The 15,938-nt window shown below is 38.4% G+C and overlaps 1 protein-coding gene across 1 annotated transcript in view; it reads right to left on the bottom strand.

Moving 5' to 3' along the window:
* Positions 1-15,938, bottom strand: part of atrnl1b (attractin-like 1b) — a 66,421-nt gene that overhangs the window by 2,664 nt on the left and 47,819 nt on the right. The window contains exons 27-28 of the mRNA XM_017439044.2: positions 5,224-5,331; positions 753-867 (exon numbers count right to left, since the gene is read on the bottom strand). Coding sequence (XP_017294533.1) covers positions 753-867; positions 5,224-5,331 — 223 coding nt within the window. The remainder of the gene's footprint in view (positions 1-752; positions 868-5,223; positions 5,332-15,938) is intronic.

The raw sequence follows: 15,938 nt of genomic DNA, 5'->3' as shown, positions 1-15,938 counted from the left end.
GGGGGGTAGCAGTGAGGAGCTGCTGATCAAGTGAACTGATAGAAAAGCTGAGATTTTTGACACGTTTCTGATGTGCCGCATTAAAGCGTGCATCGAGGAGGAAAGTCTATTTAGGTCTGTCATTATGCAGGGAGAGGAAAAAAACCAAACAAACAACAACAAAAAAAAAAAAAAAGAGTCAAAATCTTGGTTTCTTTTTCTTGTTGTCCCAAACTGTGACCCTTCACTGAGAGGAATGAACCAAACTGTGATTTAGGCGTATGGTTATAAACCTAATGGACACTAAACATGAAAAAAAACAAAAACATTTTTGTAGAATAACGTAATAATCATGGCTTCCGGTGCGATCAATTCAAATGTCCCGTTTTGGTCTGTATACAATGTGACGACCCTGCCAGGTGACTGACTGAGCTGCTGCAGGTAGTTATAGGGAACACCTGATTGGCTGATTTAGTCTGGAATAAAAGGAAAAGGTGTTGTGTAGCGGGCATTAGATCTAACCCCCTCCTTGTTTGTCCTCCTTTGGTTATGTTTGTCTTGGTTATCCTAGTTTGGCTTTCTTGGGTTTGGTTAACTTAATTTTTTTCCTTGACAGGTTTGCTTTTCTTTATTTTTTCCATTGCTTTTAAATAAATATTTGAAATATGATTTTTGTGTCCTTTTCCCTTTGTTTTGTCACAATCCCTGAGCCAGGTTGTGACAATAGTCAACCACAGAAAACAAAACAACTAAAAAAAGCGCAGAGTTTTTACCTGACTGTCCTGGAGGAGGTAAGCCTGAGGGCCCAGAGGGCAGACGCATGAGGACAGTCAACACGGCAGCTTTCCCTCCAGAACAAGGCTCCATCGCAACAGGTTTGGGCATACCCTTAAGAAACAGGAAGTAAGAGGGAAAAACACGACTATTACAATAACTTCAGGACTTATTCAGGGGAGAGGGGAAAGAAAATAAACGAGAAAGGTTATTCTCTGCCCTCAACAAACATCATCAAAACAGCAATATGACATTACCAGACAGCTATAAAAAGAACATTATGAAGTTATTTTGCTGCAAAAGCCATGCTGTGTTGGATGGTATACTTCTGCTTTACCAGCTCAGCTGAAATCAATGATGTTTCAGAACTGGTAAATATTTTTTTTTTTTTTTTAAAGGGACCATCAGAACAAAAGCCACTTATGTCAGCTGATGGAGCTGCTGCATTTAAGTCGAGTCGGCCTCCTCCTGAGACAAATGCTTTGATTGTCCCTGTCAGACAGTCCGAGCGCTGAGGTGACGACCGACCCTCGGACGTAATGGCCGAAACTGCTCGTCTCAAGCGTGAAAAACATGTCATCCTGATAATGAATGTCGAGGGGTTTCACAGCATGCTTTGGATGAAAGGACAGAAATTGTGGATCAACAACATGTCTGAATAGACTTTTTTTCCCCTTCTCTGTGTCACTGAATATAAAATAAAGATAAGAGAGGCAGCAGAACTGGACGAAAACAATATATTTTGCTAACAGGCAAACACAGTAGATGTGAAATAGTTCATTGCAAATTTTTTGGGGGGTAATGGCACAACCTCTGAGAACTCAGAATACGAGTTATGGATCAGCCTCAGGCACCACCACACTGAATTTCAGCTCAATATCTGTAAAGTTTGTGTTTAAGACCAGCTGGCCAACCTGAATCAGGCTGTAGATGTGCAGTCAGTGATTACCTTCAAGTTCCATTAAAATCAGTGGTTCATGAGATATTTTGCTAACAAACGCATGCAGAGACACACACGCATCACCGCTCCATCTCGGCCGTTTCGCGACGGGTGATAATGAGGAGTGGGATGAAGATTTCTTTGTGTATTCCATTCAAAAACAAAACGCCGGGACAAATGTATATATTTACTTTAAGACCTTCAAACACGCGTCGCGTAACTGCCTGAGCACAAAAAGCTCTGCAAGCAGCACAATCAAAGCTATATTTAGGCAGTTAAATGGCAAAAGTGAAAGTCCTGTTCTACCTTCCTCAGGTGCTTTAATCTGAAGTAAATTCAGTCCTGTTTTCTCTGAAACGCGTCGTGTAATTTTCTGTCCATTTGCCAATTAAGTTTGTCATTTGAAATGTCACATTTCTTAACAACAGCATGTTTCGTCGTTGCTAAAGACGTTTCCACTGAAAGCTTTTTAGACAATAACTGGAGTGGATGAGAACCAAGTTTTGTTGGCTTGTGGCTGTAAACCGAAAGGTGACAAAAGTAAAAAAAAAAAAAAGAAAAAAGAAATGGCTCATTAAGGTTGTCTGGTTATGTCTTATTAGTCAATGCATGAACTCATTAAGCCAAAAGCATTTATATGTGTTTTCAGTTCTCAGATCGTCCAAAAAACTATTTACAAAGGCTGCCTGTTTTTTGCTTTTCATTTATCAAGTGTGGACGTTTTATACGGTCATTCATAACCCTTCAAGCTAATAAACACGCACACGTACACACATCAGTGTGCACGCATGCAAACACACATCAGCAGTATCTGCCTTCCTCCCCGGACTGAGAGACCTCATCAATCATGCTAGCTGTTCGTTAGCGGTTCCATATGTTGAACGTCTGCCATCGTGGTCTGCAGCGTGCCGGGCCCCCATCTCTCTGTCCAGCAGCTGCTGACACCTTGGTCACTAAAAGCAATGTCCATTTTAGTTGTTTGAAGCAACCAAATGGAAGAAATGGCCATGAAGGCTGTTATGATTTTCTCTCTCTTCTCTCTCTCTCTCTCTCTCTCTCTCTTTTGCAGAAGTGAGATTAGTGCAGGCAGCACAGTCGGAGAAAAAAGTTCTTTTAAAGGGTCTGAGAGGTTTTCTTGGTGTTGAAGTGCTTGCGTTTTGTGCTGCCCAAACAAGCAGGACTTGTCGCCCGTGCGGTTATGGTAATCAGAACGAAACTCTGAGCTTTACAGCAGCTCGTCAGTCAGGAATGGGTCCGAATTAAAAGCAACAAACAGAGCCGGCGAAGCCACAAAAAACCCCAAAAAAACACAGGATCGGTGTCCTCGTCATCATTACCAAATAGCTGCGATAGCTAAGTGGGAGCAGATGCTGACAAATTACCTTTTGCAAAGCAGATTTAGGCTCGTTTCATATGGTTCACCTTCAGCTGGTGCCAAGGCAAACAAGCTGTATGGCATCCAAAAACACACTTAAAAATTTAAAACCAAAATATGTCCGGAATATTAAAAAAAAGGGATAAAAAAAAAAAAAACACATTTTAGCTAAAACGTTGTATAATAAAGTGGCTGTGGAGGGACAAAAAAATGTGATTTTTAGATTTTGTTTGCATTTAGCAATAAATACAATATTTTTGAGTAATAATGTGCTGGAAGAAAAATATGTGGGGAATGTGTATGACTACTGATAAACATGTCAACTGGAAAAACTACTTCACTAAATGCATAACTAGAAAGACCGAAAGATAGGTCAAGTGCTAAGGCAGCATATAAAAGGAGAAAAACATATAATTGTTATCATTTTGTTTTGTTTCTGTTTGAAAATTCCTGACTCATCCCTTGTTTCTTTATATTATGTTTCCAAGCAGCCAGAGGGTTCCAGAAATATCCTGAGCCATCGTTTTCTGGGCTTTCTGAAGGCTCTTCAAAGTTTTGCTTTAAAATTTGGCTGCTTTTTTCCTGGCCACTACCTGACCATTTTCAGAGTCATTTTGTTTTGTTTGTCTGTTAATCCACTTAACTCCAACCCATTAATCATTGTGGCATTTAAAGGCTCCTAAACTCAAGGGACGAACCGGAGTTACGTCGAGACAAAACAGGCAATGTAGAAATGAATCAACTTTAAATTGGCTCTTTAGGCACTTTGTTATTAGCAGCCTGTCACAAGACATAATTTGCTTCCATTTCTTTAGTGAAATCAGTGGGAAAATACCAAAAAACAAAACAGTTTGACATAAATAACAAAGGTTTTACACCAACAACACTTTAAAAGAACTATTAGCTGGGAACTAAGCATTCGGTAGTTGATCAACTCAAGGTTGATGCATCTCTCAGGTCTTTTGTCAGATTTCCGATGGATTCTTTTTTGGCCCCCACAACTTTTAGATACTGTTAATCTCCAGACAGCTCTTTCAGCCTGACACTTCTTCTTTTATCCTCTATTTGTCAACGTTCTGCATTGTAAAGCACACGCTGTTTGTCAGGTAAAAGAAAAAGGACAGTGAATAATTAAACAGGCAAGTCCAAGTCCAAAACTTAGAAAGACTTTCAGAAAAACCTGGAGAACTATTGATCAGGACCACTTTAAGAAATTACAAGGAAGTCCTTGGAAGGGGAACATAACTGTGAGTGGTTTGAAACTTTTGTACGATGATATAAATTTAAGGAGTTTTTTATCCCCAGAAGGTCACATGGTTTTTATTTTGTGGCAAAAACGGAATCCTGAGTGAAGCATACGAAGTCACGGGTTTATTTCTCACATTGCATCTGTGAAGAAACATAAGCCTGCAGCCCATAATCATTTTCCCCAAACTGCTCGGAACACCGTCCACAGCCCAGCTCCTGAGTGGCTGCACTTCAACGTGCCTCACAGAAACACAATCTTGAGATAATTGCGCGGGGAAGGAAGGGCCACTGCCGGAACAGATCGTCCAACACCACACGGACCCATAGCACTACGACAAACCTAATTAACATTTTGCTTTAATCAAAGCGAAGCCCCCCTCATTTCTGACACTGCTTTGATGCTTCAAAAGTGCAACATGCATGATTCACCCAGAGCCAAGAAGCATTGTTTTTCTCCTCTTTTGCACTTTGCATTGCCCTTCACAACACCGTAATGCCCTGTGAGTACCACTCAGCAGACCACTCATCGCTAATGTGGTGCCTCTTTGCGGGTTGCCAAGTGATTTTATTTCTTGCAGGAGCAGGTGACACAGAGCTTGTGCCTGGCTGAGGGCTCACTGTTGGTCCTCGGAGCTTATTCTGAAGAAAATGATATATTCTTTATGTCCTGAAAGCACTCCCAAATATAAGCACGCCTGCTTATATAAGGCATCGGTGCAGTTGGAGCAAAATGAGGGTAATAATGATTTAATGATGGGTTTGTGGCAGAACCGAAGGTTGTTTTAGTTAATATTCATGTTGAAATAACAGTGCTGGTCACTTGAAGAAACAGATGGAAAAAGAAGAAGCATAAACCAAAGCACCTGTGTGTAATCCGTCTCTGTTTAAGTAAGCAGTGTGGACTCACATCAACCATGGGCTGCAGGACTTCTGTTAGCTCTCCTCTGGCATCCAGTGAAACAGCAACTGATGCAAACGGACGACTGGCCATCTGCTGACGCTCTCTCATCAGCTGCTGTAATAATAAACACAGATGACACATGAACACAACACAAGAAACACTCTATTCAATGACTGACACACAAACACACACACAAAATAAACAGCTCTTAATAATATTATCCAGTGGCAAAAACAGAGCCCCCGATTTATGATACTGAAGAGTTAAACAAAAACTAAATCAATAATCTCTAAAAGACAAGTTAAAATGGAACATTCTTTTCAATATACTAAGCAAGGTTAGTGTGCTATTTTCTTCTATATGGTTTATTGTGGACAAAAAAAGTTATAAAATCTCAAATATTATAAAAGGGCATAGCTTTTACCTAAGAATACAACTTTAAGCACACTTCAGAATCTACAATGGGCCACGTCAGGAACCACAAACAAAAATAGCTAAAACATAAGTAAACAAATAAACATTCCTAAATGGCTATTAAGTTTCCAAGAGGCCCCTTGTGCTAAAAGAAGTCTGATCAATCTTTTGATTCACTTCTTCTAAATAATAACCCAACCCAATTGGCATTTTGATCACTAAGTAAGTACATTATTAAATAATAATTACCTCACAAAAACTGACTGCGATGCAACGTAATCTATATTTGTAATCTAAATCAATTCGCTCACTTACATGGGAAGTTCACAATGCATTTTTGTGCAAACTAGAGGATTGAAATTATACACAAAATTTGTAACCGGCAAAAGATTTTTTTACTAAAATTCGACCGCAAAGTTTTTCCCTCAAACCGGAAAATCATTTGGTTCACACAACTCCTGTTGGTTGGGCTGAGCAGGCGAAAAGATGAAGAAAAAAAAGACAGAAAAAAAAAAAAAAAAAATCGCTTTTCTTGTTCGTCACTAATCAATAATGTAAAACAACGAGTGCCACCCTTTCATCAGCAATGCACCGTCTGATCAATATCTAAATAGGCCGCCGTGTTAGCGCCAAGGACACCACTGATTGGTATTGGTTTTGTGATGAGCTTAAGTGTCACATTAAGATCTAATTGTAGTTCGGACTGCTGAGCCGTTCAAGTGCTTTTGATAGCCAGCCTAATAACTTGCTCTTTTTTTATATTCTTTTTTCTTAATATGGTGCTGAATGTGCGCAAATAGTTTTTAAAAAAAATGGAAGTTGGACTCGTTTTGTTGGTAGTTTTAAATTTCCAGCTATGTTAATGAGAGGTTTTAAAAACTCTTTATGCCTTGATTTGAAAAGTCTACAAAACATAGCTGTTATTTCATGTAATTAGAGCCCAAACACAGACTAATTAAAACTTTTTTTGGAAAACAATGACATCGAAACAACAGAATCAACCAGACCTCGGAGTAATTGGAAGAAACCTAATCACATTTTCATATCTGAGAACTACAATTATGCACATTCTACACTCAGAACATTCAGCTTTTACCTCACATACAATAAAACAAACACAAGGGTTTTTCTTCAATGATTAGCCGAACCTGTCAAAACATCCCACCTAACCAGGGTGAAATGTTTGTTTGTTCGTTTTGCTTGCCAACACTAAAGCGCATTAGTTTGTCCTCAAAAACAGAAATTCTGCTTAAGTTTTTTGCAAATTGCTCTTTGAGCAGCCTCGGCGTTAATGAGCAGAGCTAAAGGCTAGTCAGAGACGGACCAAAACAAAAACGGATCGCTGCCGTTTTAAAATAAACTAACTGCTAATCTCACAAGGTGTCACATAGACTCATGGTTACGCTATTTTAAAAACATTTACATCACTTTCAGCTTCACATTACAGTCATTAAAATAGAACCGTATGGGTATGTTCAAGTGCAACTAGCAATGTAAAGGTTTATAAAATAGTGTTTATATGAACTGCTATGACATCTTTAAGACTGGAGTTGTTTTAGGAGTGCTCTTCAACCCACTTGTACAAACCAAGAGACTTAATCTGGTCAGAATCAAACTATTTCTTGAAATCAAGGCTGTTCAAGGAACTACCTACGACCAATAAGACCCTGGTTATAACTTTTCCACCCAAATCAACTTCAAATATCTGAACTGTTGCTTTAAGGAAACTCTGAAAGACATAGAACCAATTAATAATAACTCAGTGGAAGATTTTGTTGGCTTTAGATGTTTCAGACCATTGAGTTTCCTTGTGGTCTCAGTCCTACACACACGTTTGTCCTTGAAGTTGTAATGAACACTGAAACGCCTTTGTGTCTAGACTCCAACCCTCATTCACTCTGAAATAATTAGGTATTCATTAGTCTTGGCAAAATTTATAGGAGGTCTGGCGAGGTGGACATTGCAGAAACGAACACGTGAGAAAGACGACTGTTTGAATCAGTGTCTCGCTGTTCTAACAAGGACACAGTCTTTGTGACAAGTTTAATTAAAGACTAGGTCGGAATACTGTAACCAGCCTCTTGTGTTGGTTCTGGTCAGGGTGTAAACAGGAAAATAATGGACTATTACTAAGACATTTGTGGGCTTTTTTTTCCTAATAAAGCATCACGTCAGTTAACAAAACAACCCCCTCTCTAAAACTTTCGATTGTCATATTTCTATGCCTTCTAAGCTGTCTCAAAATAATGCAAAAGATCTGTTTGATCTGCTTTATATGACTGGCGTTTGTATTACTGGTTACAGATGACTAACTGAAGCACCAGATGGTTTCACACAGAACCATCTGGAAAGCCGCCCGCTGAAACTGTTTGGAAACTGCCAGGGAATTTCAAACAAACACTTGGCAGGTAAATGGATGAACTCTCTGTCCATCATTATTTATCATGGACAACTGCAGGGTCAACCGGTCGGATCAATGAAGTGGTGCCAATGGCAGTTGGCAGACTACTTCTGAAGGCAGAAAACGTAGTTTCCAGCAACAAAAGATGTCAGTGTTGGTCTCTGACCATCTTTTAGATAAGAAAACACTCTTTAATCATCTACCCAAGAAGCTGTGATTGTTGATGGCTCCCATTTCACGTAAAACAACTGTGTCCTGATCTGAACACATAACTTGGATTCTGGCATAGTTGTGATCTCCGAGTCTCACAAGGATCCAAACAGCCGTGCAAGGTAAAGGGACAATATCAATTTTGGAAAATTGCTCTTTTGAGCTCAGTGACAATGTTTCTGCCACACATCTGTCAAACGCCAACTCTGCTCCCTCTTTAATGCGACGCCAAATGCAAGTTGAAGTTTTCCGAAGACTCGAACAACGGTTAACTGTAATACAGGCTCACTGGTGCAGACTGAAAGAGAGGAAAGTTGTGCACCTTTGTTCAATCTGAAAATGTCCCCTAGGGGAGGCAGCGCAAGAAAAAAAAAAAAAACAGCACCCACAAGAAATTGACATTGATCACCTGATTGATTTTTCCTTTTTTAAACTTTATATCTGAGGTCCAGCATTAAATTGTCGTACATCTCTGCCATTAAACATCAAACCAGCAATACAAAACCTATAGATTTGAGCTGCTGGGTCACAACAGGTCAAAATGAGAAATGTTGCCCTTTTCGAAAAAGATAAACGCAGGATGGAGGGCCCGGCGAGGTTGTTGCAAAACAAGAAAACAGCTTACGGCTTATTACAGTTTCCAACACAAACGCTTCAAATCCAACAACATTCATCCTAAATGTCAGATAGCAGTAATGTTATTTATCATGTTGCAGAATTCATTTTAAAGCAACAAACCGCAGCAGGAGAGCCGAAGCAAAAATCAGTGAATGCTAGCGCTGTGTCGTGTGTCATCGAAAATGTGCTGGGAATACAATCATCAAAGAGGCCAACACAATACCAGAGAGTTCCTAGAAATGAATACTAAGTAAATGACAAAAGGCAAGGCTGAACTCTGTAAAACCAATTAACGTTCATGCAATGACAGACAGATTTTGTCAAGAATACAAGCTGGAGCCATTCAGGGTTTTGATAAGGGTGGTCGTGGAGTGCATTGCTATGCAACTTGATTAATTTGGCAAGTGAGGGCACAAATTATCTGTTTAGTGAATACAACATTTGGTTCCCTTCATTGGATTTTATGAAGAGGTGGGTGTCACCCCGCCTCTGAGCACATTCCACACCTAAGCAGGTCACTCTGTCCTTTTTTAAACATCACTGGTTGTACCCGCAGGCTTTTTCCTGGAGAGCAAGAAAATACATTAACATGCTGTAAATAAAATAAAAACAAAGACGCAGGACTGTGTTACTTTTTCTACTACAACGTTCCATTTTTAGATAATTTATTTATACACTAAAATCCCTAAAATATATCCAGCCTAGTGTAATCCTGGAGTGGTTGAGTTGTATGTAAGCAAAGACACCAAGAATAACACCAGAATATAAACAATGTGTCCAATTACCATGTAAATTAATAAGCTGCATTTTAAAAAGAGCCATTTACTATAAGGGTAGCTTCTAAACGTCTGAAAAAGAGTAGACCACAGTTATACCTGAAGTGGAACTTTAGTAGAAATTATTAGAAGGCAAACTTTCCCTTGAACAAAGGACAATCAAGGTGAGAAGGGGCTTAAGAGTGAGATAATCTTATTGTGGCAATCAATGACTACTGATTGGGCTCTTCAAGAGCAAAATGAAAGACCATCAACTCTGCAGGGGACACGTGAACATACTGTGGTTAGTAACGTGCTCCCGTCACTCTTGTCAGCCTCTGTAATAAATTAGACAACCAAGACTGTGACCATTTGACGACAGATTTTTTTTTTTTGCAAAAAAAGGTTCTCGAAGCCCATATCTGACAGGGGATTTTAAGAAACGGAGTAAGGAAATCAGCTTTAGCAACACACACTATTACATTCTTCAAATCCAAAAAAAAAAAAAAAAATGCATGAAAGGTGTACAACAGACTGCTGTTTAGTATGATTAGTGTTTTTCATCCTGTATTGTCCGTGCCGCAGTGAAGATTAAAGGAAATGATCGTTGCTTGGAATATTTTTCAGAGTTGGAACTCCTTTGACGTTTTATGCGTCCAGTTAACCTTCAAAGCCATGAAGTCTATTGGTCACAGTGGTTTCTTTAGCCACACAATGTCATCTGCCTACAGGGGCAAAATGCTGGTTTGGTTCATCATATATGAAAACAGCAACTACCAAAGTCATGCATATCTACTGTGCTGTGCAAAAAATTTTAACCAACCCTCATTTCTTTCTATATTGCTGCCAAGCAACCATACTCTGAATTTTCTAAAGGTGTTTCAAGGTTTTCCTTTACACCCTGGCTGATTTATCATTCATTTTCTGTCCAGTATCTGAACATGACAGCATATTGTCCGATGTGGGCTAAAGAAAGGGAAGTGGACAAGTGGAGGACACAGAAAGAACCTAAAAACTTATCTGAAAGTCATGTCTTTAAGAAATACAAAAAGAAACTCAGCAAAGACCTGACTCAGGACCTGAGAGATACGTCATTCTTCATCTGATAATCTACTATATACCAGGTTGGCAGCTAATAGTTCTTTTCCGTTGCTAAAATTGGATTCTATGTTTGCCAAATTGTCACTGCGAGTATTTTTTTTATAGATTCAGCTGAAGAAATGGGAACAAATTGTGCCTTTGAGAAAAGCTGCTAGTAACAAAGTGCCTAAAGATCCAATTTAGAATTGTTTCTTTGCCAAGTTGTATGTTATGTCTTCACAACGCTGGTTCCCTTTTTTGAGTTTTAGAGCTTTTTTTTAATGCTTGATTTGTTCATAGGTGAGAGTTAAGTGGCTTAACATAAAAAAAAGCTCTGAAAATGGAGTTAAAAAGGAGCCAAAGTCCAAAGACAAACTTTTAAAGACCTTTAAGAAATGAGGGTTGACTTAAGACTTTTGCAGTTTGGAGACAATAACTGCTGTATTCCTAGTAAATCAAAATCTTTTCGAGTTTTCAGACCATCAATAAAACATCCCCTCTCTTCTTTGCCGTTGATGTAGAAGGTCTGTTGCTGCATGCGCCAGCTTAAACATGAGAGAGAGATAAAGACAATGGAGCTGCATTAGAAAAATCTGTTTTTGTGTGTGAAAATTTCTGGTCTCAGTTGCGTGAAATGTCAGTGCGCCCCTCCTTCCTGTTTTCCCCCCACAGGTAGCTTCAAAGAGGTCAGCCCTTGTCCTCCTTCGTGGCATTTAAAGCTGTTGTCTTTGCCTCCCTTGGTCCTCATTCGTGATCCAAGTCTTGTCCCCAAACCTCAACCAAAATTATTCAAATACAACAGCTGCACCTTTGTTAACATGTTCTTTCTGGTCCAGACAAAAATGAAAGCCCTTATCTACAGAACGTCATCGCGAGAAGGACAAATAGGTTTGTGGAATTAAAATAATACAAGAAATCACACTTTGTTTTCTGGAAAGCTCTTAGGATTGTTGCTCTTTCTTTACAGCTAATTATTAACATTACTAATTGTCAGTGATTGCTTTGTTACATACAAAATCTGATGTTTTATGTGTTTCGAGGAAAAAAGAAAAAAAATCTTAGAGTGCAAGAAAAACTAGGCCCTAAAACTTTTTTTTTTCCGCCTAGCTCAAACACAGTCTATAATTACTGACACAAATTTCACAGCAGAGAGCCAGTAAAAAAAAAAAAAAAAAACATTCAATCAGATGCCCATATGCCACTTGGCTGGATCAGAGTCTCATTATTGACCCCACTCTTTCTGAAAGCCTCATTAAAACTCATTCATTCCATGTCCTTATATGAGATGAAGGCTCAAATTGACCCCGGCACCAGCTCTTCCCTCCCTTATTTGAACAACTCTTGTAAGTGCGGGGGCTGCTCGCAAGCTTTTTATAATCAACTGGACATGGGCTTTGGTGGAGAATCTGTCACGGGACTGGCAGATCTGGATCTGGATTTCCAGAGAGGGTTTAGTACCGTCAAATCAAATCGTCAAATCGTCATATTATTATTATTATTTTTTTTTAATAAACAGTTTTATTAGTTTTATGTTTTCACAGTGTTACGCGACATTTGATCCAGCAAGCAGCATTCTTTCTTGTGTCGACTGTTACACTCCGTTTGGTGAGCAGTTAATAACTGCGATTAAACGGAAAAAATGATGAAATCCTTGGATGGTTTATGATATTTATGGCTAGATTAAAACAAATAACTCTGCCGTAATCCATGTTAAATCACTTTTACTTGGACTAAATGTATAGAAAATGGCTAAAAAAAAAGACAGGTTTGGAAAAACCCAACTACAAAGAAAGTCTAATGAAAATCACTTTTAATATTATATCAATGGTTAAAACAATTAAAAACTGTAAATGAGTTTCACGAAGGGGCAGAATTGGGGCACAATACATACTGTGTGTACTTTAGATCATCAAATTTGGATTCCAAATAGTTAAATACTTTTGAGCTGATATGGTACAACTGATCATTGATCACATGATTAATTTGTTCAAAACAAATAAAGCTAAACTACTTGTGTCAGTTTCACCGTGTAGCTGACCAACAAAACACTAAAGCAAAGTGTTCTCCTTTAGATAGAATCTTAAAAAAAATCAGAGTTTGAAAAGTTAAAAGATTAAACTGTGTCGACATCTGCCAATAAGTAATAAACATTAACACTGAGCTGAATTAAAGTGCGTTAGATCATTAGGCCAGCTAAACAAAGATGCTTATTCCTATATAAATATTTTTTGCTTAAAAAAAAAGTTCTACAAAAGGTTTTAATATGAAAAGATAAAGTTCTGGGTCAGCATAAATATTCATTACACTGAAATGTGCAGAATTGCATCTCGTTATGCACTAGACTGTACATAAAACGTATTTACATGGAGAGACCTCAAAGAGTTCCATAATGATTTCTACAAGAGATTTTTACAGATTTTGGTGTTTTAGAAGAGTGGTCATAAGAACTGCAACATGTGAAGTAGTTTAAAGTCTACTTACAATGTTAAAGTACCAATAACGGCACTGAAGGACACCCTCTAGGCTTCAATAGCTTTCAAGTAAAGGTTACCAAAACACAGCTTCTGCCTACAATGTTTCTTCTAAAGTAGGCCACATGAAAATGTCACAACAGAATACAAATGATTTATTTTTTTCCCCCATGTTTAAAAAGCTACATGCCTAAATACAACTTTAAATTTAGATTAAAATGTGTACGTGTTAAACTATTACTAGTATTTAACAGAATTACTCCAACCATCTAAAATAAAGTTCATATCTTGGCTGGGCAAATTAAATTCTAAGAGCATCGATGCAGAAAGGAAAAACTATTGCACCCCCCCCCCAACAAAATATGTAGGATTGTAATTTAGTTATAAGGAAGTTGAGGTTTAATTATAGATTCAATTGTATGTTAAATAAAAGCTCAAAACATGGCACCAACTTCACCCTGGAATGGACAGAATTTGGGGACTGAGCAATAAAAATGAAACAACAGGAGTGAAGATAGTGATGTTTATACTGTATATTTTGGGTTATACATTTTTTAGTACAGAACTTTTACAAATAATTTAATCTATTAGGATTTATGTCTTCATTTGTGTATTTTGTGCAAAGTTATCTTCTACTCCTATTGAAGACTAAGACAACTAAATGACCCCCCCCCTCCATCAATACATCTACTTTCTCTGTGATGTAGGGCAAATTTAAGATGAACACGCTACAATTCATCGGGCTCAAACTGTAAAAGAGAGGTTCGGGGAGCCTGAGAAATCATTTGCATGTATGAATTGGCCCCATTAGGAATGTTTGGATGGGCAGGGGAATTTGTTTCTGCAGCAATCCAACTCTTTTATCATTAATACAAGATCTCTGAGAGGAAATCTGAACCTAAATCAATTTAACACTGCATCAGTCATTGCTACTGTAGATGTGTCCCACATTCAAAGCTTAAAGTGGCTCAACAAATTTCAGAAACTGACTTTTTTTGTGGCCAGGCTGTGCTAATATATTTTTTTTTCTTTTGACAGGTAATCAACAGCGAATAAAAAATGTGGGCAGAGATTTTATGTGAACCCATCTGTTGCATTTCTTGCATCTGAAATGTGAAATGAATTGTGAAAGTTTTAATAACAGGCTACAGGTCAAAAGGTGGGACCAAATTAAACAGGACTCAGGAGAATACAGGACTCACTGTGAAGATATGGAAATTGGGGTTTCTCCAAAAATTAGAAATTTTCCAGTGCCGTTTAGATTAAGAGCAGTAAGGTACATTTGCATACATTTGCTCCCTTCCTCCATTTTCCGCACGGTACTTTTCTGACCCACTTTTATGATTTCTGCTGCCAATCATCTCATATTTCACCGCTTTTCAGCCTTCGTCCTTCTCCAGCCTCATCTTTCATTCCAACACTGAATATTAATGATTAATACTCCGTCTCCTTTTTCATTCGCATCTTTGCTCGCTTCCTTCAATCTCCTTCCCGCTAATCCCCTAAACCTAAACCTACACGCAACTTCAAGCATCATCTAGACTTTCCACCAATATGACTAACCTAACTAATAAACAAAATGTAGTTTTCAGACAAAAGGACACAAAGCAAGTAAAGTGAGCTTTCAAATATTACTCAACATAAAAAACAGCTTCCTGAGGAAACACAGTTTTCAGCGATTTCTCTGATCTACCTTTGTTTTCTCTTCCGAACAGGAAAGAACTACGAAAACAAAATCTCATGACTAAAACAATAGACCACTTGTCCCTAATTACCACTGATGGATGAACATGTCCTGTTATATAAGCAAAATACAAACAATCACTCGTAGAAAATTAATGGGGTATTGCTATTACCACAGAAAGGACCATGTTTAATGAAGTATGCTGCTTGCACTGAAGGTAACCCAGAGCTCAGAGTCGAGCTGGACACACCCCTAATTACAAAGATTAACTGAGTGTCAGCGTTTCAAATAAATCGCTGCTGTGGTACATTATTATTAACATAATAACAACCATTCAAACTTTAGGAACTGTAACAATCGCAATAAATGACCTACCATTGCATCCCAAATTACCACTTTTGACTTAAAGCTAAGAGTTGCAGCGAACTGTCCTCCGTCGCTTTACACCATGAAGGGAAGGAATGATCCCTTACACTTTAATAGGAGCCATGATTTATTACCAAATAAAAATATGACGGCTCGCAAACAGGCCTCGTTTTTAAATTACAACACAATGAAGACAAAATGCAGAGCTCCTCTGTCAGAATTAAAGACGTCATTTTTCCACTTTCACTGAGACTTCACTCCTACCTCCCCACTTCAGTAAACCTCCGCGGATTTGTGCACCCCTTCAGTAATACCTGCAGGCTTGTTTTACACTCTGTTCAAACTGACCGTCACACTTTTAATCAATGACATCCTCGGCATAATTGTGACAATCGGGTGGCGGACCAAGAATTTACTATGTTTTCGGGCATCTCTACCTGCTCTTGATTTACCGGTTTAATTTTAAACTAGAAGACATAAACAACATCGTTCTTTTGCTCCAATTTTCTGGCTTTCAGAAACATTGATTTGCATCTTTAACACTGATGGATTGTTAGGGGGATTGTTATTGTTACTATTGTTTTTATCTTTTGTAACAAATTTAGCTCAAATATACTAGTTGGCATTATTTTCAACGTTTGTTTGATTTTCGGACAGCATCTCAGAACCCCTGACTTGGTGTTTTGTGACCCACAGTGGGGTTCCCACTCCAACACTGGGAA

Source organism: Kryptolebias marmoratus, linkage group LG17, assembly GCF_001649575.2.
Source record: "Kryptolebias marmoratus isolate JLee-2015 linkage group LG17, ASM164957v2, whole genome shotgun sequence".
In the NCBI taxonomy this organism is placed as follows: domain Eukaryota; kingdom Metazoa; phylum Chordata; class Actinopteri; order Cyprinodontiformes; family Rivulidae; genus Kryptolebias; species Kryptolebias marmoratus.
The sequence above is the reverse complement of the archived record's forward strand: the minus strand, read 5'-3'. Positions and strand labels throughout refer to the sequence as shown.